Raw genomic sequence first — 25558 nt, forward strand, 5'->3', positions numbered from 1 at the left:
TCTGGGATACCATTCCAGGGTCGTGCCTCCTAGTCTTAGAGGCAGGAATCACTGTGTTAGCCTGGAAGGGATCACCCAAGGATACTAAACATTACAGGACGAAGAGCAGTCTCTATACACTGCCATCATGACAGGTCAGGCAACAAAATGCTATTAAAATTGCATCTGTTAAATGCTATTATGGATCTATGCTATTCAGATATCTGGCATTTTCTGATAGGCTTATGTTATTGGTGAAACAAAATGCATCTATTTAATTGTTACATCAGTACCCTGCTTAGATATCTCTAATATTTGATATATTTAACCTAATGGTTTTATTTCTCACACACAAAAAGATGAAGAGGATGTTAAGAAGAGCAGGTCAAAGGTAAGACTTCTAGTGCACTGTACATTGTCTGGATTCATTTATTTTACAAGTGATGCTCTGAAACATAACTTAATCTCTGAAGCATTTATTTAACTAGCACCAATTGATAGAACACTATGCAACGCAATTCAAGCTTGCGTGTTCAGCTACACTACATGACCGAAAGTATTTGGACACCTGCTTGTCGAACATCTCATTCCAAAATCATGAGCATTAATATGGAGTTGGTGCCCTTGCTGTTGGGAAGGCTTTCGACTAGATGTTGGAATTTTGCTGCGGGGACTTGCTTTCCATTCAGCCACGAGCATTAGTGAGGTCCGGCACTGGTGTTGGGCGATTAGGCGATTTTCGCAGTCGACGTTCCAATTCATTCCAAAGGTGGGGTTGAGGGCAGGGCTCTGTGCAGGCCAGTCAAGTTCTTCCACACCGATTGACAAATTATTTCTGGATAGTCTTTACTTTGAGCATGGTGGCATTGTTATGCTGAAACAGGAAAGGGCCTAACCCAAACTGTTGAAAGCACAGAATCGTCTAGAATGGAAATGCCAACTGACATTTACTCATGAGGTGCTGATCTGTTGCAGCCTCTGCAACCACCGTGATTATTGTTATTATTATTTGACCCTGATGGTCATCTATGAACTTTTGAACATCTTGGCCATGTACTGTTATAATCTCAACCCAACACAGCCAGAAGAGGACTGGCCACCCCTCAGAGCCTGGTTCCTCTCTAGGTTTCTGCATTGCTTGCTGTTCGGGGTTTTAAGTTGGGTTTCTGTATAGCACTTTGTGACATCGGCTGATGGATAAAGGGCTTTATAAATACATGTGATTGATTGATAGCATTAAGATTTCCCTTCACAGGATCTAAGGGGCCAAGCCCGAACCATGGAAAAACAGCCGCAGACCATTATTCCTCCTCCACCAAACTTTACAGTTGGCACTATGCATTCAGGCAGGTAGTTTTCTCCTGGAATCCGCCAAACCAAGATTTGTCTGTCGGACTGCAAGTTGGTGAAGCATGATTCATCATTCCAGTGAATACGTTAACACTGCTACAGTGTCCAATGGCAGCCAGCTTTACACCACTTCAGCCGACGTTTGGCGTTGCACATGGGGATCTTAGGCTTGTGTGCTGCTGCTCGGCCATGGAAACCCTTTTCGTGAAGCTCCCAACGAACAGTTCTTGTGCTGATGTTAATTCCAGAAACAGTTTGGAACTCGTTAGTGAGTGTTATGACCGACTATTTAAACGCTACGTGCTTCAGCACTCGGTGGTTCCGTTCTGTGAGCTTGTGTGTCCTACCACTTCGCAGCTGAGCCATTGTTGCTCCAAAACGTTTCCACTTCACCATAACAGGATTTACAGTTGACTGGGGGCAGCTCAAGCAGGGCAGAAATTTGACAAACTGACTTGTTGGAAAGGTGGCATCCTATGCCGGTGCCACGTTGAAAGTCACTGAGCTCTTCAGTAAGGCCATTCTACTGCCAATGTGTGTCTATTGAGATTGCATGGCTGTGTGCTCGATTTTATACACCTATCAGCAATGGGTGTGGCTGAAATAGCTGAATCCACTAATTTGAAGGGGTGTCCATATACTTTTGTATGTATAGTGTATTTCATTCAATATCATAGCTGTAAGGAATCCTTATTTTTTTAACTGCACTCTGCAATTTTAAAGTAAATAGGCTTTTATTCAGATATAGTATAGATGAAGTTCTAAAGATACCAGAGTAATATGGCCCTTATTTTGTGTCTGTATGAACAGGAGGTATGTGGCTATCCCCTAAGCATATTCTTCATTGTTGTAAATTAGTTCTGCGAGAGATTCTCCTACTATGGCATGCGAGGTAAGAATATGACACAGTACCTACTACATGGGAGTAATCAACAGTTCTAACCCAGTGAGCAAAACTAGTTGAAAATATCTCATTTCAACGAGTTTTGCCCACTGGGAATAACTACAGTGTCTTTGTGTAGTGCCCATCCTGAGGAGCTTCCCCTTCTCTCTCTCCTGTCCACAGCTGTGCTGGTGCTGTACTTCAGGTACTTCCTTCGGTTTGATGATGACCTGGCCACCTCCATCTACCACACCTTCGTGGCTCTGTGCTACCTGACTCCCATCCTAGGAGCCATTGTAGCAGACTCCTGGTTGGGCAAGTTTAAGTGAGTGACTGTTCGGAGTCCTAGAACTAGGGTGTATTACAGAACAGGAATTCGTTCTTGCACTGGTAGCTAACACCTCGATTTCCCCTTCCTGTAGGACTATCATCTACTTGTCCATTGTCTATGCAATTGGCCAGGTTGTGATGGCAGTCAGCGCCATTCATGACATCACGGACACAGACAGAGATGGCACGCCAGACAACTTGACCTTGCATATGTGAGTCGTCCTCATTAAAGTCAAGTTCATAGATTCGCTTCCGAAAAACACAAGTCACATACGAAGGCTTGCCGGAGTATGTCCTGACTCCACGGACTTTGTGAGGTGCTACTGAATCCATGGCCTAACAATATTGCTCTGCCTCCACTCTCAGTGTGCTGTCCATGGTGGGCCTGCTCCTCATTGCGCTGGGTACAGGTGGTATCAAACCATGTGTAGCTGCTTTTGGAGGAGACCAGTTTCAGGACCACCAGGTTAGCAGAATAACTCAGTGTTTGGAGAATAACACCACCACTGTGTCTGTCTGTATCTTTGTCAGTAGGCAGAGATTTCCTCACTACAGCTGCCAAGTCATTTTAATACCCACGAACCCTGATGTTAACTTTGAAATGAAGAACATGTAGGAGAGCCTTTGCTCCTTTGATAAGTGTAATGTACATATATCTCCTATGAGTGGCACATAATATACAGTACCAGTCAAAAGCTTGGACACCCACTGATTCATTTTGACTAGTTTCTACATTGCAGAATAATAGTGAAGACATCAACACTATGAAATAACACATATGGAATCATGTGGTAACAAAATAACTGTGAAACAAATCAAAATATATTTTATATTCTTCAAAGTAGCCACCCTTTGTCTTGATGACAGCTTTGCATACTTGGCATTCTCTCAACCAGCTTCATGAGGTAGTCACCTGGAATGCATTTCAATTAATAAGTGTGCCTTGTTAAACGTTCATTCGTGGAATTTCTTTCCTTCGGTATTGTTGGGACAGGGTAGGTGTGGTATACAGAAGATAGCCCTATTTGGTAAAAGACCAAGTCCATATTATGGCAAGAACAGCTCAAATAAGCAAAGAGAAACGACAGTCCATCATTACTTCAAGACATGAAGGCAGTCAATCTGGAACATTTCAAGAACTTTGAAAGTTTCTTTAATTAAATGCAGTCGCAAACACCATCAAGCGCTATGATGAAACTGGCTCTCATGAGGACCACAACAGGAAAGGAAGACCCAGAGTTACATCTGCTGCAGAGGTTAAGTTCATTAGTTATCAGTCTCAGAAATCGGCAGTTAACTGCACCTCATTTTGCAGCCCAAATAAATACTTCACGGAGTTCAGGTAACAGACACATCTCAACATCAACTGTTCAGAGGAGACTGCGTGAATCAGCCCTTCATGGTCTTTGTAAGACACAGAGTAGGTGAACGGGTGATCTCCGCATGTGTGGTTCCAACCATGAAGCTTGGAGGAAGAGGTGTGATGGTGTGGGTGTGCTTTGCTGATTTATTTAGAATTCAAGGCACACTTAACCAGCATGGCTACCGCAGTATTCTGCTGCGGTACACCATCCCATCTGGTTTGCTCATTTGTTTTTCAACAGGACAATGAACAAAAACACACCTCCAGGCTGTGTAAGGGCTGTTTGACCAAGAAGGAGAGTGAAGGAGTGCTGCATCAGATGACCTCCACAATAACCCAATTGAGATGGTTTGGAATGAGTTGGACCGCAGAGTGAAGGAAAAGCAGCCAACAAGTGCTCTGCATATGTGGGAACTCCTTCAAGATTGTTGTAAAAGCATTCCAGGTGAAGCTGGTTGAGAGAATGCCAACTGTGTGCAAAGGTATCATCAAGGCAAAGGGTGGCTACTTTGAATAATGTCCAAAAACAAATCAAAATATATTTTATGTAACACTTTTTTGGTTACTACATGATTCCAGATGTGTTATTTCATAGTTTTGATGTCTTCACTATTATTCTACAATGTAAAAATAAACAAAAACCCTTGAATGAGTACGTGTGTCCAAACTTTTGACTGGTACAGTACAAACTTTACACACGATACAAATCTAGGTCCTTTTTATTTTTGCAGGCAAAACAGAGGAGCACTTTCTTCTCGGTTTTCTACCTGTGTATCAATGGTGGGAGTCTCCTGTCTACTATCATTACACCAATCCTCAGAGGTAGGGGAAATGTATAATAACTCCCGCAATGTCGTCTGAAGATATTACCACAAATCTGCATAAATAACTATTTAATACACAACACAACTGCAGCTAGTGTATGGATGAGTGATGTCTGTGCTGTGTCCCTGTGTTTAGGCCAGGAGTGTGGCATCCACAGCCAGCAGAAGTGTTACCCTCTGGCCTTCGGTGTCCCTGCTGCGCTCATGGTGGTCGCCCTTGGTTAGTGTCTCTACCATCTTCTTTATTCTACCTACAGATGTAGGATCTTATTTTGACCTATATTGTCAAAGCAAATTAAATCCAAGTTCAATACTGTTAATATAACCATGTGTTAGTGTGGGTTTTCAGTGAATTGATGTAAATCACGAAGCTCGTCTGCATTTCCTGCGGTGAAGGAAATTTCTCAGCAACAAAAGAGTGATCAAATTAAGATCCTACCTTGTCCCATGGTTTTGCTGTAATATTTATTCCGATAAAGAGTATAAAAAATGTAGTTTTGACGGTGCTGTTTTGCTGTTTGTCCCTACAGTCGTGTTCATAATTGGAAGTGGTATGTACCATAAGACTGAACCGCAGGGAAACATAATGCTGGATGTGTGTAAATGTATTGGGGTAAGTCGAAACATTATCTAGTACCAGCATTCAGCATAATTGCATCAACTTTCACAACAATGTGTAAAATGACTGGTGGAATCTTCCCTGCAGCCACTCTGGTGTTTCTGAAAGGATAATTTCTGTGTCTGCTCATCTTTACAGTTTGCAATAAAGAACCGCTTCAGGCACAGGAGTAGCTCCTACCCGAAGAGAACGCACTGGATGGACTGGGCCGAAGAGAAACACGAGGTAGGTTATCTACACTGCAAACTATACAGTACTATCTAAATGGCATGTTCGGTCTCAAATACATGAACAACACCTCAAATCGTCTTTCTCTCTTTTTGTGCTTGTAGAAACTCCTCATTGCTCAGATAAAGATGGTGCTGAAGGTCCTATTTCTGTACATTCCCCTTCCAATGTTTTGGACCCTATTTGACCAAAAGGTATCCGAGATACGTTGGTAGATAATCTAGTTTGTCCTGCAATATGTGATGTACCTTGTAATATCCATATGGTATAATCAAGTAAAACGTTCTGCTCCCTCACAGGGCTCTAGGTGGACTCTTCAGGCCACCACCATGGATGGAAACTTTGTACGTTTTCAAAAACATCCCACTGTAAAAAGTCAACCAAAGCTACAATTTGCAAGTTGTTCATGTCCGTAATGACCTTGCTCTCTTTCCAGGGATCCCTCATTCTGCAGCCTGATCAAATGCAGGTAAGTTAGAGGTACTTTATGGTTCCTGGTTGTTTTCGTCCATGGCTAAATGCACTTCTTACCATAGAAACCATCTTTTTGACAGACTGTCAACCCTATCTTGATCCTGACTCTGGTACCGATCATGGACAGTGTGGTGTACCCACTGATAAAGAAATGTGGCCTGAACTTCACGTAAGTTCTACTTAAAGACAAATGATAAAAACAAATGCCTGTACAGTATCTACAAAACAGTGAAGAGGCAGGTGTAAGCATGCTGAGGAATCTGACCATGAACCTTTCCTCAACAGTCCTTTGAGGAGAATGACAGTGGGGATGTTTTTGGCAGCCATGGCCTTTGTTGCCGCAGCTTTGGTACAGATCCAGATTGATGTAAGTGTGTACAATACATACATTGTGTGGCAGTTTGTTTCTGGTTTAGGAAAGTATTATTTGATGCTATAATGGCCTTGTATGGCTAGGAATAGAGGTAGCATTGTTGAAAGCAGAAACAGTCTAGAACCCGGGCTACAGGAAATCTGTATTATGACAAAGTCCAAATTGAGAGTATCCCATTTTGACCCTCTTCATGGCAATACTTTCACTGTCTATAGAATTGGAACGCATAACAAAGAGATTATATTATTTGCTAAATCCTTACTTGTACCCAGAGCCATATACTAACATATATCTATCTACAGTTGAGGTAGGAAGTTTACATACACTTACAGTTGAAGTCGGGCGTTTACATACACATATTTTGGAGTCATTAAAACTCGTTTTTCAACCACTCTACAAATTTCTTGTTAACAAACTATAGTTTTGGCAAGTCGGTTAGGACATCTACTTTGTGCATGACACAAGTCATTTTTCCAACAACTGTTTACAGACAGATTATTTCACTTATAATTCACTGTATCACAATTCCAGTGGGTCAGAAGTTTACGTACACTAAGTTGACTGTGCCTTTAAACAGCTTGGAAAATTCCAGAAAATGTCATGGCTTTAGAAGCTTCTGATATGCTAATTGACATCATTTAAGTCAATTTGAGGTGTACCTGTGGATGTATTTCAAGGCCTACCTTCAAACTCAGTGCCTCTTTCATCCTTGGGAGCAATTTCCAAATGCCTGAAGGTACCATGTTCATCTGTACAAACAATAGTATGCAAGTATAAACACCATGTGACCACGCAGCCGTCATATCGCTCAGGAAGGAGACACATTCTGTCTTCAAGAGATGAATGTACTTTGGTGCAAAAAGTGCAAATCAATCCCATGGGGATAAAGATCATACTTTTTGGAGAAATGTACTCTGGTCTGATGAAACAAAAATAGAACTGTTTGGCCATAATTACCATCGTTATGTTTGGCGGAAAAAGGGGGAGGCTTGCAAGCCGAAGAACAACATCCCAACTGTGAAGTACGAGGGTGGCAGCATCATATTGTGGGGGTGCTTTGCTGCAGGAGGGACTGGTGCACTTCACAAAATAGATGGCATCATGAGGATGGAAATGATGTGGATATATTGAAGCAACATCTCAAGACATCAGTCAGGAAGTGAAAGCTTGGTTGCAAATGGGTCTTCCAAATGGACAATGACCCCAAACATACTTCCAAAGTTCTGGCAAAATGGTTTAAGGACAATAAAGTCAAGGTACTGGAGTGGCCATCACAAAACCCTGACCTCAATCCAATAGAAAAGTTGTGGGCAGAACTGAAAAAGCGTGTGCGTGCAAAGAGGCCTACAAACCTGACTCAGTTACACCACCTCTGTCAGGAGGAACGGGCCAAAATTCACCCAACTGATTGTGGGAAGTTTGTGGAAGGCTACCTAAAACGTTTGACCCAAGTTAAACAATTTAAAGGCAATGCTACCAAATACTGACCCACTGGGAATGTGATGAAAGCTGAAATAAATAATTATCTCTACTATTATTCTTACATTTCACATTTTTAAAATAAAGTGGTGATCCTAACTGAGCGAAGACAGGGAATTTTTACTGGGATGAAATGTCAGGATTTGTGAAAAAAACTGAGTTTAAATGTATTTGGCCAAGGTGTATGTAAACGTCCGACTTCAACTGTATATATAAATATATGACTCTGCTTGTATCTATTTCAGAAAACCTTGCCAACCTTCCCATCATCCTCCCAGAGCCAATTAAAATTACTCAACATGGGCAGTATCCCCCTGACAGTTACCTTACCCAATAACGATCCATTCGTCATTGAAGCAGCTACGGTAAACCATCTTGAGGAGGTTCTCTTAGGCATTCATATCACAAAACCTGACTGTATTGGCAGAAATCTTACACAGATGTTGATGTCTACTAGAATAATATCTTTGACATGTTTTATTTAACCTTTATTTGATCAGGGGGTCATACTGAGAGAAAGGTCTCTTTTACAGATGAGCCCTGAATTACATAAATTACAGAACATACACACATCAAAATGCAAACAGAAAGAACAACACAAAGCCATTCATCAGTAATACGGTCCTCAAGTGATGGTTTAAGTAGAATGGTGAAGTTATGATCAGCCAAAACATTACATTAAGACATGTATCATTTGTAGTAACTTTTCTAATTGAACCAAGTGCTTCACTGTAACTGTCAAGTGTTTATACCTTGTTGTAGAACTGACTCCACTCATATGTTTTACAGGCTAGTGCAAATTACCTTACATTTGAGGAAGAAAGCATCCAAGTTTCATTTCAGAGTCCTGCAATATCTAGGACTATTTCCTTAGCAAAGAACAAACGGCAAACACTTCTAATTCCCTCAAACCTCAGTGCCCCAATGTGGGAGTTGGTAAGTACATACCTACTATTGCACCTTTGTAAAAGTACAGTATTAACATCATGAGCATTAAGTCAATATACATTTTCTCTGATCCTCTGTTGCAGACTGATGATGTGATGGTAAAGCCAGAGCAAGGGGCCAATGCAATCAGGTCAATTTGGATGCATTTCCCAATATTGTTTGCAGAGATGACCGAAATGAACATACATTTCCAGATAATCTATAGCCATTCATGGTTAACTTGGATGTGTTTTTTTATGCTCTTTCTCAACTCTGTGTGTGTTAATTTCCAGATTTGTTAATGGTATGGCTGGAGTGGTGAATGTGTCAACCTTTGGAAGCATTGACTACTCCTCTGCTTCCAACTACTCTCTCATATCAAATGGAAAGTAAGGAATGAATTATTGATTATACTTGCAAATATGCAGTATAATAAAGAGGATGACATAAAGAATATGCAACACAGATTTCCAAAGCATCTCTTCTTACTCCTTTCCAGAGCCACCTTCACCATAACCAATGGTGCGAACACATGTGAATACTCCAGAGAATTTGGATTCGGGAGTTCTTACACTCTGCTTATCCCCAGTCATTTTGTATGGGGCCCGACTGTAAGTTTCACTCCTTCTACGTGTCACTTAATAATACAGTGATATATCCCATAATCAGCTTCAGTAAATTACAGTTTTTATTTTCCCTTTTTATATAGTGCTCGGAATCCATTTCTGGGGTTGAGGATATCCAGCCCAACTCCTTCCATATGGGCTGGCAGATCCCACAGTACTTCCTCATTACCTGTGGAGAGGTGGTGTTCTCTGTTACTGGCCTGGAGTTCTCTTATTCACAGGTGAAGCACCCTTATTAGTCGACATTTAGTCATATGTTAGACCTGAACTTGAATAATTCTGATCTGCCCAACAACAGGGGAAGGTATAAAGTATTCTCTTGAATTTTCAGTTATAAAATAATGGGTGGCTGTACAATTCACAGCATAATTTACCAAGCGATATATCTTTCTTCAAAGGCACCGAGCAACATGAAGGCAGTGCTACAAGCAGGCTGGCTGTTCACTGTAGCTATTGGCAACTTTATTGTCCTTATTGTGGCTGAGATTGCACAGATCGAAGAACAGGTACAGTGCCACTACACTACACTCTAAAGATAAATCTCTCATTCTATGTCCTCTGAGGACACACTCATAGCTCTCTTGCGGCACGTTGTCTGCGTATTGGGAAAGCCAGCCCCGACTCTATGGGTGAAAGAGTTGAAGTCTTCAGTGCCCATGAATCATACCTCAAAGGCCAGATCTGATGATGTAAATATGTGTCGTGTCAAATCTTTGTGTTTTTTCCTCCTGCAGTGGGCAGAGTTTGTCCTCTTCGCCTCCCTCCTAGTGGCAGTATGTGTCATCTTCTCCATCATGGCCTATTTCTATACCTACATGGACCCTGCGGAGATCGAGGCCCAGTTCAGGGACAAAGATGGTACGGAAGAATCAGACAAAGAGGAGCTTCAAATGCAGAAGAAAGATTTCGTAGACCATCACAATGAAGATGATGAAGCCAAACAATCAAAAATGTAAATTTCTGTCAATTTGCATAATTGTGTGTGTGTGTGTGTGTGTGTGTGTGTGAGCGTGTGTGTGAGCGAGAGAAAGAGACTGAGTGAAAGAGAGAAGGGGCAAGAGAAAGAAAGAACATGAATACCAATTGTATTATATTATAGTTTTGATATGCACAAAATAACTGCTCCAAGTATGGTGCAGAGAGGGAAAATGACATTTTTACTACATTTAAAATACACTTAAATTCCAGACTTGTTTTAAGCTTTCGGCTGTGAGAGGAAACAACAAAACATTACAAATGGAACAATCTGTTTTTGAAAAAAAACTGTAAAACATCCCAATGTCCATCGATCAGGATTAATTTTGCATGATTATACTGTATAGGTTGCATTGTTATTAATATAGAAGTTAGTGTGTATTAATAAAAAGCAAGATTTTCTAAAGATTTAATTATATAACTGGAAAACAAATCTGTCATTGCTTAAATAAACATGAAGAAGACACATTTTTATCGTGGCTCTCATTTAGGCTCACTTATATTCATCTGTGGCTTAGGCATAATACAATTTATAGTCCATGTGATTTGCCTTAGACTATAACACATTTTTTAAAAATGTTTTAAAGAGGACTGGGTATGCACAGGCCAATCATTTATAATTAAGCTACTTTTTGGGACATAATGAGACAATATGTGTCAGATAACATACATTAGGCCAAATCATATTCTGCTTTTCTTAAATACATTTGATTCATATCATAATGTTTCTTTAGACATTACTGAAATACAGTTAAGTCGGTAGTTTACATACACTTAGATTGGAGTCATTAAAACTCGTTTTTCAACCACTCAACAAATGTCTTGTTAACAAACTATAGTTTTGGCAAGTCGGTTAGGACATCTACTTTGTGCATGACACAAGTTATTTTTTCCAACAATTGTTTACAGATTATTTCACTTATAATTCACTGTATCACAGTTCCAGTGGGTCAGAAGTTTACATACACTAAGTTGACTGTGCCTTTAAACAGCTTGGAAAATTCCAGAAAATTATGTCATGGCTTTAGATGCTTCTGATAGGCTAATTTACATAATTTGAGTCTATTGGAGGTGTACCTGTGGATGTATTTCAAGGCCTACCTTCAAACTCAGTGCCTCTTTGCTTGGCATCATGGGAAAATCAAAATAAATCAGCCAAGACCTCAGAAAAAAAACAGTGCCCCTCCACAAGTCTGGTTCATCCTTGAGAGCAATTTCCAAACGCCTGAAGGTACCATGTTCATCTGTACAAACAATAGTACGCAACTATAAACACCATGGGACCACACAGCCGTGGAAGGAGATACGTTCTTTGGTGCAAAAAGTGCAAATCAATCCCAGGAAACCAGCAAAGGACCTTGTGAAGATGCTGTATATAGCCTCATACCTGTTATGTAATTTTCTTGTGTTACTTTTTGATTGGATTTTTTTACTTTAGTTTATTTAGAAAACATTTTACTGTATTGTTGGTTAAGGGCTTGTAAGTAAGCATTTCACGGTAAGGTCTACCTAAGCCTGCCGTGACCCTTAATTAACAAACACGTTTAGCATCTCCAGGGGCCTCTTTTATCAACCGTGCAAAGGCACAAGTCTGCGTAAACCATGCGTGGGATCATTTCCATGCAAAGTGTGAGATATATCAATATAAATGTTTGCTTGTGAGTGTGAGTACATTTAAGCACAGCCACGACCATGTGTAGGCACAGTGCCAAGTGGTGGAATAAGGGAACTGCTTGTCAAGAATGGGAAGAATATGTTGAAAATGTGGGAAATTGTTAGAGTAATATATTTTTTTTGTTGATTTACTTGTATTTCCATTGTGAATTCATGTAACAGCTGTTGACAAGATACATATTTAAGTTGACATCAGTGCTTTTGTTATAATAATAATCCAGATAAAGTAGCCTACAGTCATTTGTTGAATTAGAGGCACACGTTAAAGTGAAACCATTGTAGAAATACTATAAAATACTGTGACAATGGAAATGAAATGAGAGATGCCTGATCTTGCTCTGTTGGGAGATTTGGCACACGCTGCATTTTTCAGTGTGTGTGAGCCTGAGAACAATTGGTATTTATCAACGTTATCTCCTACCAGTGTGCATAAGGTCGTAGGATTGTTTGAAATATCAGACTTTTTCTATGCCTATGAACATTCTAAATTCCATTCATAAGTAGTATTTTAGAATAGTTTCTACGCAATTATGATTGCACACAAGCAGCTTGGACCATTTACATTTAAAAACATTTTTAAAAAGTATAATAAATCAATTTAATATACATTATCACAATAAATTCAAGAAATACAGTTGAAGGCGGAAGTTTACATACACCTTAGCCAAATACATTTAAACTCCGTTTTTCAAAATTCCTGACATTTAATCCGAGTAAAAATTCGGTCAGTTAGGATCACCACTTTATTTTAAGAATGTGAAATGTCAGAATAATAGTAGAGAGAATGATTTATTTCAGCTTTTATTTCTTTCATCACATTCCCAGTGGGTCAGAAGTTTACATGCACTCAATTAGTATTTGGTAGCATTCCCTTAAAATTGTTTAACTTGGGTCAAACGTTTCAGGTAGCCTTCCACAAGCTTCCCACAATCAGTTGGGTGAATTTTGGCAGATTCCTCCTGACAGAGCTTGAGTAACTGAGTCAGGTTTGTAGGCCTCCTTGCTCACACACGCTTTTTCAGTTCTGCCCACAAATGTTCAATAGGGCTGAGGTCAGGTCTTTGTGATGGCCACTCCAAATCCTTGACTTTGTTGTCCTTAAGCCATTTTGACACAACTTTGGAAGTATGCTTGGGGTCATTGTCCATTTGGAAGACCCATTTGCGGCCAAGCTTTAACTTCCTGACTGATGTCTTGAGATGTTGCTTCAATATATCCACATCATTTTCCTACCTTGTGATGCCATCTATTTTGTGAAGTGCACCAGTCCCTCCTGCAGCAAAGCACCCCCACAATATGATGCTGCCACCCCCGTACTTCACGGTTGGGATGGTGTTCTTCGTCTTGCAAGCATCCCCCTTTTTCCTCCAAACATAACAATAGACATTATGGCCAAACAGTCGTATTTTTGTTTCATCAGACCAGAGAAATGTATGATCTTTGTCCCCATGTGCAGTTGCAAACCGTAGTCTGGCTTTTTTATGGTGGGTTTGGAGCAGTGGCTTCTTCCTTGTTGAGCGGCCTTTCAGGTTATGTCGATATAGGACTCGTTTTACTGTGGATATAGATACATTTCTACCGGTTTCCTCCAGCATCTTCACAAGGTCCTTTGCTGTTTTTCTGGGATTGATTTGCAGTTTTTGCACCAAAGAACGCATCTTCTTCCTGAGCGGAGGTTCCAAGTCAATGTGTGGGGTACAGGTTAGTCAAGGTCATTTGTAAAGTGACGATGCATAGATAATATACAGCGAGTAGCATGTAAATAGTTCGGGTGGCCATTTGATTAGTTTAGTTGTTCAGCAGTCTTATGGCATGAAGCTGTTAAGGAGCATTTTGGACCTAGACTTGGCGCTCCAGTACTGCTTGCTGTGCGGTAGCAGAGGGAACAGTCTAACAGACTTGGGTGACTGGAGTCTTTGACCATTTTTAGGCCTTCCTCTAGTATACAGGTCCTGGACGGCAGGAAGCATGTCGCCAGTGATGTACTGGGCCGTACACACTACCCTCGGTAGCGCCTTAAGGTCAGATGCCAAGCATTTGCCAGACCAGGCGGTGATGCAATCGGGACACTCTCGATGGTGTAGCTGTAGAACTTTCTGAGGGTCTGGGGACCCATGCCTAATCTTTTCAGTCTCCTAAGGGGAAAAGGTGTTGTCGTGCCCTCTTCACAACTGTCTTTGTGTGTTTGGACCATGATAGTTTGTTGGTAATGTGGAAACCAAGGAACTTGAAACTCTCGACCCGCTCCACTTCAGTTCTGTCAATGTTAATGGGGGCCTGTTCAGCCCTCCTTTTCGTATAGTCCACAATCAGCTCATTTGTCTTGCTCACATTGAGAGAGAGGTTGTTGTCCTGGCACCACACTCCCAGTTCTCTGACCTCCTCCCTATAGGCTGTCTCATCGTTGACAGTGATCAGGTCTACTACTGTTGTGTCGTCAGCCAACTTAATGATGGTGTTGGAGTTGTGCTTGGCCACGCAGTCGTGGGTGAACAGGGAGTACAGGAGGGGACTAAGCACGCACCCCTGAAGGACCCCAGGGTTGAGGATCAGTGTGGCAGATGTTGTTGCCTAACCTTACCACCTGGGGGCAGCCCGTCACGAAGTCCAGGATCCAGTTGCAGAGGGCGGTGTTTAGTCCCAATGTCCTTAGCTTCGTGATGAGCTTTGTTGGCACTATGGTGTTGAACGCTGAGCTGTAGTCAATGAAAAGCATTCTCACATAGGTGTTCCTTTAGTCCAGGTGTGAAAGGGCATCTGTTGGGGCGGTATGGGAATTTGAGTGGGTCTAGGTTTCTGGAATGATGGTGTTGATGTGACCCATGACCAGCCTTTCAAAGCACATCATTGCTACCGACGTGAGTGCTACAAGGCGGTAATCATTTAGCCAGGTTACCTTCGCTTTCTTGGCCACAGGGACTATGGTGTCTGTTTGAAACATGTAGGTATTACAGACTTTGCCAGGAAGAGGTTGAAAATGTCAGTGAGGACACTTGCCAGTTGGTCTGCACATGCTTTGAGTACACATCCTGGTAATCCATCTGGCCCCATGGCTTTGTGAATGTTGACCTGTTTAAAGGTTTTGCTCACATCGGCTACGGAGAGCGTGATCCCATAGTCGTCCAGAACAGCTGGTGCTCTCATGCATGCTTCAGTGTTGCTTGCCTCAAAGCGAGCATAATTTAATAAAAAATACAATGTATGCTTGATCCGAAAATGTGGTCGGAGGCTTTGTATGGAGGTTGTGATGCAATTGCAGAGCCTCCGGAGGCAAACTGAGCTCCGTACCTCATCGCCGTGCGCTTCTCAAATTTTGTAACAACGAGGAAGGCTCTGTCTAGCTCCGCATTGACATGATTGGTTGATGGTAGGTGAGGGCGGGAGGTCTTGTATAAACAAAAACTCACTTCCTTGACAACTTCCTTGAAGCTCAAGTATGATTGCCCTGACTTCTGCAGAGGTCATTTTACCGTAAATGCTGCATGGCCAATGCAGATGTCAGATTGACCATTCACTTTTGTATGACAATAACTGGCTGACAAAATTTCATGACTGCCACAGCCTTAGCCACGATACGTCTGGAAATCGCAGGATAGGTGAGGGGCCGAGCAGACAGGTTGCAATGTGAGAAAACTCATGTAATCTGAGCATGCAGATCACAGACTTCAGGATGACAAGATTATGCAGACAATTTGCATATTATTGCTCCCAAAATGTCAACATTTTTGTCATAGTCTAATGTATGCCTAGGAGCTCTTTCAAATCGGGGCCGAGGAAGTTCAGCGTTACTGTGATTGAAATTTAAAGACAATGATCCCGTGTTGGAGAAGACTGGATTCATTGTAAACGTGGCATATGTTGGCGCAATCATAAATTAATTTAACATTTATTATCAGGTATCAAGGTAAGACCCAGATGCAGACCGTTTTGAAGTAACAATGTTTATTACAGCGACAGGGGCAACGGTACAGGACGGCAGGCAGGCTCAGGGTCAGGTCAGGCAGAAGTCGGTAGTACAGAGGTGGGGCAAAGGTACAGGACGGCAGTCAGGGTCAGGGGCAGGCAGAGTGGTCAGGCAGGTGGGTACAGGGTCAGGACAGGCAAGGGTCAAAAACCAGGAGCACGAGAAAAGAGAGACTGGGGAAAAGCAGGAGCTGACAAAAACGTTGGTTGGCTTGACAAACAAGACGAACTGGCAACAGACAAACAGAGCACACAGAATGACCTTCTTGATCCAAATCAGTCAGGTTTCAAGACTAGTCATTCAACTGAGACTGCTCTTCTCTGTATCACGGAGGCGCTCCGCACTGCTAAAGCTAACTCTCTCTCCTCTGCTCTCATCCTTCTAGACCTATCGGCTGCCTTCGATACTGTGAACCATCAGATCCTCCTCTCCACCCTCTCCGAGTTGGGCATCTCCGGCGCGGCCCACGCTTGGATTGCGTCCTACCTGACAGGTCGCTCCTACCAGGTGGCGTGGCGAGAATCTGTCTCCTCACCACGCGCTCTCACCACTGGTGTCCCCCAGGGCTCTGTTCTAGGCCCTCTCTTATTCTCGCTATACACCAAGTCACTTGGCTCTGTCATAACCTCACATGGTCTACATGGTCACATGGTCTGGCAGACATATCAGTGTGGATGACGGATCACCACCTCAAGCTGAACCTCAGCAAGACGGAGCTCCTCTTCCTCCCGGGGAAGGACTGCCCGTTCCATGATCTCGCCATCACGGTTGACAACTCCATTGTGTCCTCCTCCCAGAGCGCTAAGAACCTTGGCGTGATCCTGGACAACACCCTGTCGTTCTCAACTAACATCAAGGCGGTGTCCCGTTCCTGTAGGTTCATGCTCTACAACATCCGCAGAGTACGACCCTGCCTCACACAGGAAGCGGCGCAGGTCCTAATCCAGGCACTTGTCATCTCCCGTCTTGATTACTGCAACTCGCTGTTGGCTGGGCTCCCTGCCTGTGCCATTAAACCCCTACAACTCATCCAGAACGCCGCAGCCCGTCTGGTGTTCAACCTTCCCAAGTTCTCACACGTCACCCCGCTCCTCCGCTCTCTCCACTGGCTTCCAGTTGAAGCTCGCATCCGCTACAAGACCATGGTGCTTGCCTACGGAGCTGTGAGGGGAACGGCACCTCAGTACCTCCAGGCTCTGATCAGGCCCTACACCCAAACAAGGGCACTGCGTTCATCCACCTCTGGCCTGCTCGCCTCCCTACCACTGAGGAAGTACAGTTCCCGCTCAGCCCAGTCAAAACTGTTCGCTGCTCTGGCCCCCAATGGTGGAACAAACTCCCTCACGACGCCAGGACAGCGGAGTCAATCACCACCTTCCGGAGACACCTGAAACCCCACCTCTTCAAGGAATACCTAGGATAGGGTAAGTAATCCTTCTCACCCCCCCTAAAAGATTTAGATGCACTATTGTAAGTGGCTGCTCCACTGGATGTCATAAGGTGTATGCACCAATTTGTAAGTCGCTCTGGATAAGAGCGTCTGCTAAATGACTTAAATGTAAATGTAAATGTATAAATACACTGGGGAAGATGGGTGACACCTGACACATGGAGGGGGGTGGAGACAGTCACAAAGGCATGTAAAACAGATTACGGTGTGACAATTTATATTGCGCAATCTATAACGTTTCAGAGATACAGATTGAATAGAGCCCTACTAAGAGATTTCACTGTCTTTCAGTTCATCAAGTGGTGGGTCTCCTTCAATTTCTTTGCAATACTTAAGCCAACCTGCTAGCTACTGTAACCTTGCATACTGACTCAAGGAAGTCAACGCACATCCACACTAACTAGCGGTGTTAACTAGTTTATTAAATTACTAGCTATCCAACTATGGGAAGACATAAGGTATTGAATCATTTGCACCAGAAAGAGGCCCGCTGATAAGGCCAATCTATTGAGCCATACACTGAGTGTACACAACATTAAATGAAGGACACCTGCTCTTTCCATAACATAGACTGACCAGGTGAATCCAATAATCCCTTATTGATGTCGCTTGTTAAATCCACTTCAATCAGTGTAGATGAAGGGGAGGAGCCCGGGTTAAATAATGATTTTTAAACCTTGAAACAATTGAGACATGGATCGTGTATGTGTGCCATTCAGGGTGAATGGGCAAGATTAAAGATTTCAGTGTCTTTGAACTGGGTGTGGTAGTAGGTGCAAGGTGCATTGGTTTGAGTGTGTCAAAAACTGCAGTGCTGCTAGGTTTTTCACGCTCAACAGTTTCCCCTGTGTATCAAGAATAGTCTACCACACAAAGGACATCCAGCCAACTTGACACAACTGTGGGAATTATTGGCGTCAACATGGGCCAGCATTTTTGTGGAATGCTTTCAACACCTTGTAGAGTCCATGTCGCGACGGACTGAGGCTGTTCTGAGGGCAAAAGGGGGAGAAACTCAAGATTAGGATGGTGTTCCTAATGTTTTCTACACAGTGTAGATGTGCAAAGAAGGCAGTGTCTGGTATGCTGATGTTTCAAACATGTAGTCTTGTAGATTGCATTATTCTTGTCAAGCGGTGCTTCACTCATATCTCTGCCTTTTTATCTAGATATCTAGACTGCAGAACAGCAGTGGCATGCATTCATGGGGGCCAAGGGAAGCCAGGCTTCCCCCAAAAGAATGTACAAGGAAAAAAAGACAAAAACATAGAAAATAGTGTATCTTTAGTCTCTCTGTGTTTCATAAATGTCTTTCAATTGGCTGACTGTATCTCACCAGATAAAGCCTCGAGCAAACGAAACAGCGCCCATTTGTCTCAGTATGTGTGTCTACCTGATGCTGTCTGATCAAAAAGAGTACGACATTGTTGCCGCCCGTAGCATTGAATGCAAGGGAAGCCAGCAAGTAATTTGGCCTCCCTTGATAAAAATAATAATAATAATAGCCAATCACCGTTGAGCTAAACTGAGTGAGGTCAGCTGTGAATTGTACTGGTGTACCCAAAAAAGTGTCAAGGGAAGGGCTTCACACCAATCACAACACATCAGAATCCAAACTTCATTGACAGAACAAAATTGAATTGTTGCATCATCTCGTTGTGTTGTTGTCCTCTGGTGGCTAGCTAGCTAGCTAAAATTGTCCCTTTCCTAAATTAGCCATGGATGGAGATTTGGACTTGTGGTTTAATTAATTCTCCATGCTGGCCAAGGATTATAATGCCGATTCTGATCAAACCATAAATTCATACATTGTGCCCCTGGCCTGAGAGAGTTGAAGTTCAACAGGAAGCTAGATGTAGTAGGCTAATGTTAATTAGAAGATCCTGCACATCGCTGCCCATGAAATAAAGTTAGGCTAGCGAGCAAAAATCAGTACATATGGACAGCCATATTTAGTTTACGTTGATTGGACTAAATCATTTGTGGTATATTTTAGTTGTCACTATTAGACTAAGCATAGGTGATTAGATGATGTTGAAGTTGAAATGGTGCTGGAATAGAGACGGTAGCGCCTGTTTTCTTTGCTACTTGCGGTAACTCTCCGTGGCTCTAAATCAGTAGTTGATTAGTAGTCAGAAATGTTGAAAACATGAACTTGCATGATCATGCTGTAGGTCATGTAACTGTTTGTTACATGCAATTTGTTTTGTGGACTTCACTGGACAGATGTTGCTCTCCTGTTTTGTGATGAAACAAAGGTGTGGTGGAATTGATTCTGCCACTGTCTCCTTATTGTCTCGGCCTTAGCCCTATATATCACGGTGTCAAGACATTTGAACTTTCAAGATATTATAAACCAAACAGCGCAATTATCACAACACAGGTTGTAATATGGATTTTTCCCCCCCCTGGCTTGGCTTCACTGGTGATTTTACTCATGCACCGCTACTGTAGGACAGATGGCCATTATCACTGCCCCCAGTGTGAAACAATCAGGAGAGATAACATGACAATTCACCTGCTGTCGTCTCAAGGGGCTTCTCTTGTTGCGTCATCTACACTGACCTCCATGCCTGCTTGGTTGTCAATGACAAACAGAAAGTGTTTTTTTGAATGATTTTAGATTAATGGCTATAAATCAACCTCTGAATGTGCTACCATGATGAAACCACTCTCTCCTGGTGCGCTACGATGTAAGGATTGCAGGCATATGCTTTGTGGCTGTGACTTAGGGTTCAGCCAGGAGTTGATGGACAGTCGGAAGAGCGAATGAAAGTGTAGGAGGGACATCCTAGCTTCAGGTGACTTCAGATTTCACATCCTACGTTACAAAGGCTCAGAAAATATACTCTGTGTCTATGGGAATCAATGCAAGCCATTTCGATCTATGGTGTCCACAGATCTAATTGTAAATGAAAATGTTGGTTGGAACTGATACCAGAACCACTCAGGTCCCCTAAACAGGGGACTTTACAACTAAGAGGTTTTAAAAATAATTTTGCCACCCACATAACCCGAAAACAGACAGACACTTCCAAAGATTGTAACAGTCACAAGCCATCTAAAAAGCATCTGTGTAGATGCTACAAATAGGATATTAGCATTTTTTTTTAACTAAAAGGATTTTCAGCACGTACAGTAGAAAACCTGGAGCAAAAGTCATTCCATCAGGTGCGAGTGAAAGGAGTGTCGACAGTATCGTTTCTTTGCAGAAAGGAGTAATCTACCCTTCAGTCAGTGTGAACATGTCCGTTCACAGACTGTGTGAAGACACGCAGTCTGAAGAATTTCTTGAAACAACAGTTTTCAAATAATCGGTTGCATGCACATTTGTGGGAGAAACTAAAAAGGCGACATACCAAAAGAGGCAAAAAGCTGCCCCAGAAAGCTCTTGTACCATTTTCTGTTTTGGTCCAATTTGGTGAATCCCCAAAACAGATCGGTCTGTCAATACATGAGCCCATAATAAAGCATTTTAGTCAGCTTGGCAGAGGAAATGTGACCTACACAAACAAAAACACTTGGCATTGCCCCTTGTGATGGAGCAGCAGAACTCTTCCAATACCCCCCACCCACCACCACCAACCAACTGAAGGCCTGTCATCAGGGTCCCAGTTCTCCCAGTGGGTTCTGATGCCAGCTGTCCAGGGCTACCTGTCATCAGCATCTGGCTCTGAGGAGTATTCCTCTGAGACGAGGCCTACCCCAAACTAAGTGCAAACCAGATGGGATGGCGTATCGCTCCATGCTGGTTAAGTGTGCTTTGAATTCGAAATAAATCACAGACCGTGTCACCAGCAAAGCACCCCCACACCATCACACCACCTACTCCATGCTTCATGGTGGAAACCACACATCCGGAGATCATCCTTTCACCTACTCTGCGTCTCACAAATGCACAGAGTAGGTTGGAACCAAAAATGTCAAATTTGGACTTGTCAGTCCAAAGGACAGTTTTCCACCAGTCTAATGTCCATTGCTCGTGTTTCTTGGCCCAAGCAAGTCTCTTCTTCTTATTGGTGTCCTTTGGTAGTGGTTTCTTTGCTGCAATTCGCCCATGATGGTTTTTGCGACTGCACTTAAAGTTCTTGAAATTTTCCGTATTGAATGACCTTAAAGTAATGATGGACTGTCGTTTCTCTTTGCTTATTTGAGCTGTTCTGGACTTGGTCTTTTACCAAATGGGGCTATCTTCTGTATACCACCACTACCTTGTCACAACACAACTGATTGGCTCAAATGCATTAAGAAGGAAAGAAATTCCACAAATTAACATTTAACAAGGCACACCTGTTAATTGAAATGCATTCCAGCTGTCTACCTCATGAAGCTGGATGAGAGAATGCCAAGATGGTGCAAAGCTGTCATGAAGGCAACGGGTGGCTACTTTGATATTTCTCAAATATAAAATACACTTTTTTTGGTTACCACATGATTTCATAAGTGTTATTTCATAGTTTTGATGTCTTCACTGTTATTCTACAATTTAGAAAATATTACAAATAAAGAAAAACCTTTAAATGAGTAGGTGTGTCCCAACTGGTCCTGTATACCTCTCATAATATTTTTCCCCAGTGTTATTAGGCTGCCTCCTCTGTCTCGCTCCATCTTTACTTCATTCCTTCCTGGCTTTCAACAGTTAAATGAAATACGTTTCGATGTCCTTATCTTCATCTTTCTAATGACATCCTTGAATAATATAGGACTAGAATTAGATGCGGAAGGGCTTCTCTTTACGAAGATTGAATGGTTATGAGTCTGAATGAATAACTGCCATAGCCTACGAGCACGCCGTCGTGCGTTCGGTCTTCTTTCAAATGATCCTGTGAGTTATATTATCTGCTGTATTTAACATTCAGCAAAAAAAGGGCATGCCTCCCTCTTTGAATAGTCTATTGGTATAAGAAATGCAAAAAAATTAATAATGTCCAGAAAGCTATTCTAGTCAAGCTTTTCCTGTATGGGACTCATAGAGCTAAGGAGCGTTTTTAAGGAGAGAGGCCAGCAGAGCACAGGTGTGTGCATATTGCACAAGAGACATCTATAAATTAGAAGCTTATTATGCATAACCCATCATTAATTAGATAAATATAAGGTGAATAGTGCATTGACTAGTGCACTACATGAAAGAGGTAGGCTAGGACATCTATATATATATATATAGGCCTATATATCAATCTAGAACAGGATGATCTATTTTGGATGCAATTTGAATCATGGAGAGAAAGAGTTGATGGAGAGAAACTGTGAGAGAGTGCTCGCGCGTGCACTGATTTAAAGCAACGATATTCAAGTGATAGGCTGTTTTAAAACTCTTTACAATAAAACAAATAAGGTTACCCCTAAAGCGAGATGGAGATGGATACATTTGAAGGGCATTCAGTCTTTATATTACTGTAGCATAGCTGCAGCAAATGCAAACCTACCTGTCACAAGAATAAAGGTTACCATAATGAGATAGATGATAGGTCTATATGCATTGTGAACTGCACTCCATACTGAGATGGGCTGTCTGTCCTCACCATGAGCATTGATGATTCATCATGCAGAGGCCGTAGAAGCCAGATTTAGACATCACATATAATTGAACAGTTCCATTTCACTCCATGCTGTTCATATGAATAATTTATCGTAATTTACCGGTTTCTAGCAGTTATCACGGAAAAGGGACTGGTTTTGGGCAGTAAATCCCAGTAAATCTCAGCAACCGGTTTCCCTCGATTCAATTCTAGTCTACATTTAGTCATCTGTTAGGCCCTGTGCTGAATTTGAATCATTCTGATCTGCCCAACAACAGGGGAAAGTACAGTTCCTTGCGAAAGTATTCGGCCCCCTTGAACTTTGCGACCTTTTGCCACATTTCAGGCTTCAAACATAAAGATATAAAACTGTGTTTTTTTTGTGAAGAATCAACAACAAGTGGGACACAATCATGAAGTGGAACGACATTTATTGGATATTTCAAACTTTTTTAACAAATCAAAAACTGAAAAATTGGGCGTGCAAAATTATTCAGCCCCTTTACTTTCAGTGCAGCAAACTCTCTCCAGAAGTTCAGTGAGGATCTCTGAATGATCCAATGTTGACCTAAATGACTAATGATGATAAATACAATCCACCTGTGTGTAATCAAGTCTCCGTATAAATGCACCTGCACTGTGATAGTCTTAGAGGTCCGTTAAAAGCGCAGAGAGCATAATGAAGAACAAGGAACACACCAGGCAGGTCCAAGATACTGTTGTGAAGAAGTTGAAAGCCGGATTTGGATACAAAAAGATTTCCCAAGCTTTAAACATCCCAAGGAGCACTGTGCAAGCGATAATATTGAAATGGAAGGAGTATCAGACCACTGCAAATCTACCAAGACCTGGCCGTCCCTCTAAACTTTCAGCTCATACAAGGAGAAGACTGATCAGAGATGCAGCCAAGAGGCCCATGATCACTCTGGATGAACTGCAGAGATCTACAGCTGAGGTGGGACACTCTGTCCATAGGACAACAATCAGTCGTATATTGCACAAATCTGGCCTTTATGGAAGAGTGGCAAGAAGAAATCCATTTCTTAAAGATATCCATAAAAAGTGTTGTTTAAAGTTTGCCACAAGCCACCTGGGAGACACACCAAACATGTGGAAGAAGGTGCTCTGGTCAGATGAAACCAAAATTGAACTTTTTGGCAACAATGCAAAATGTTATGTTTGGCGTAAAAGCAACACAGCCCAACACCCTGAACACACCATCCCCACTGTCAAACATGGTGGTGGCAGCATCATGGTTTGGGCCTGCTTTTCTTCAGCAGGGACAGGGGAGATGGTTAAAATTGATGGGAAGATGGATGGAGCCAAATACAGGACCATTCTGGAAGAAAACCTGATGGAGTCTGCAAAAGACCTGAGACTGGGACGGAGATTTGTCTTCCAACAAGACAATGATCCAAAACATAAAGCAAAATCTACAATGGAATGGTTCAAAAATAAACATATCCAGGTGTTAGAATGGCCAAGTCAAAGTCCAGACCTGAATCCAATCGAGAATCTGTGGAAAGAACTGAAAACTGCTGTTCACAAATGCTCTCCATCCAGCCTCCCTGAGCTTGAGCTGTTTTGCAAGGAGGAATTTTGCAAGGAAAAAATGTCAGTCTCTCGATGTGCAAAACTGATAGAGACATACCCCAAGCGACTTACAGCTGTAATCGCAGCAAAAGGTGGCGCTACAAAGTATTAACTTAAGGGGGCTGAATAATTTTGCACGCCCAATTTTTCAGTTTTTGATTTGTTAAAAAAGTTTGAAATATCCAATAAATGTCGTTCCACTTCATGATTGTGTCCCACTTGTTGTTGATTCTTCACAAAAAAATACAGTTTTATATCTTTATGTTTGAAGCCTGAAATGTGGCAAAAAGGTCGCAAAGTTCAAGGGGGCCGAATACTTTCGCAAGGCACTGTATAAAGTCATCTCTTGAATTTTCAGTTGTAAAATAATGGGTGGCTGTACTCCAATTCACAGCATAATTTACCAAGCGATATATCTTTCTTTAAAGGCACCGAGCAACATGAAGGCAGTGCTACAAGCAGGCTGGCTGTTCACTGTAGCTATTGGCAACTTTATTGTCCTTATTGTGGCTGAGATTGCACAGATTGAAGAACAGGTACAGTGCCACTACACTACACTCTCCTGATAACTCTCTCATAACACTCATAGCACTCCTGCAGCATGTGGTCCGTGTATAGGGCGAGCCAGCCCTCTATGGGTGAAATTTGACCTCTATGGGTGAAAGAGCTGAAGTATTCAGTGCCCATGAAGCATACCTCAAGGGCCAGATCTGTTCAAATCTTTGTGTTTTTTCCTCCTGCAGTGGGCAGAGTTTGTCCTCTTCGCCTCCCTCCTAGTGGCAGTATGTGTTATCTTCTCCATCATGGCCTATTTCTATACCTACATGGACCCTGCAGAGATCGAGGCCCAGTTCAGGGACAAAGATGGTACGGAAGAATCAGACAAATAGGAGCTTCAAATGCAGAAAAAAGATTCCGTAGCCCATCA

At 42.3% G+C, this 25558-nt stretch overlaps 1 protein-coding gene across 2 annotated transcripts; it reads left to right on the forward strand.

Annotated features, from left to right (window-relative positions):
• Positions 1-25535, forward strand: slc15a1a (solute carrier family 15 member 1a). Of its 2 annotated transcripts, XM_035749988.2 has the most exons (23): positions 1-134; positions 339-370; positions 2140-2221; positions 2396-2537; positions 2635-2754; positions 2909-3008; positions 4637-4727; positions 4866-4949; positions 5260-5342; positions 5487-5573; positions 5681-5770; positions 5876-5920; positions 6013-6045; positions 6131-6219; positions 6336-6417; positions 8148-8267; positions 8692-8838; positions 8934-8980; positions 9123-9218; positions 9329-9440; positions 9539-9676; positions 9854-9961; positions 10190-10898. In XM_035749988.2, exons 3-23 carry the CDS (start codon positions 2215-2217, stop codon positions 10409-10411), a joined length of 2043 nt encoding a protein of 680 aa, XP_035605881.1. In that variant the 5' UTR covers positions 1-134; positions 339-370; positions 2140-2214; the 3' UTR covers positions 10412-10898. The 2 variants fall into 2 exon arrangements, with proteins under 2 accessions (XP_035605881.1, XP_052349735.1); XM_052493775.1 differs by lacking the exons at positions 1-134; positions 339-370; positions 10190-10898 and adding an exon at positions 25374-25535 and having other exon boundaries at positions 2200-2221.
• Positions 25536-25558: the final 23 nt, after the last annotated feature.

The sequence above is a fragment of the Oncorhynchus keta genome, chromosome 34 (genome assembly GCF_023373465.1).
Source record: "Oncorhynchus keta strain PuntledgeMale-10-30-2019 chromosome 34, Oket_V2, whole genome shotgun sequence".
NCBI lineage: Eukaryota > Metazoa > Chordata > Actinopteri > Salmoniformes > Salmonidae > Oncorhynchus > Oncorhynchus keta.

Coding starts and splice junctions, on each gene's coding strand:
- slc15a1a (XM_035749988.2), top strand. Junction 5,574..5,680: donor GGGCCGAAGAGAAACACGAG/GTAGGTTATCTA, acceptor TTGTGCTTGTAG/AAACTCCTCATTGCTCAGAT. Junction 6,046..6,130: donor TGCAGCCTGATCAAATGCAG/GTAAGTTAGAGG, acceptor TCTTTTTGACAG/ACTGTCAACCCTATCTTGAT.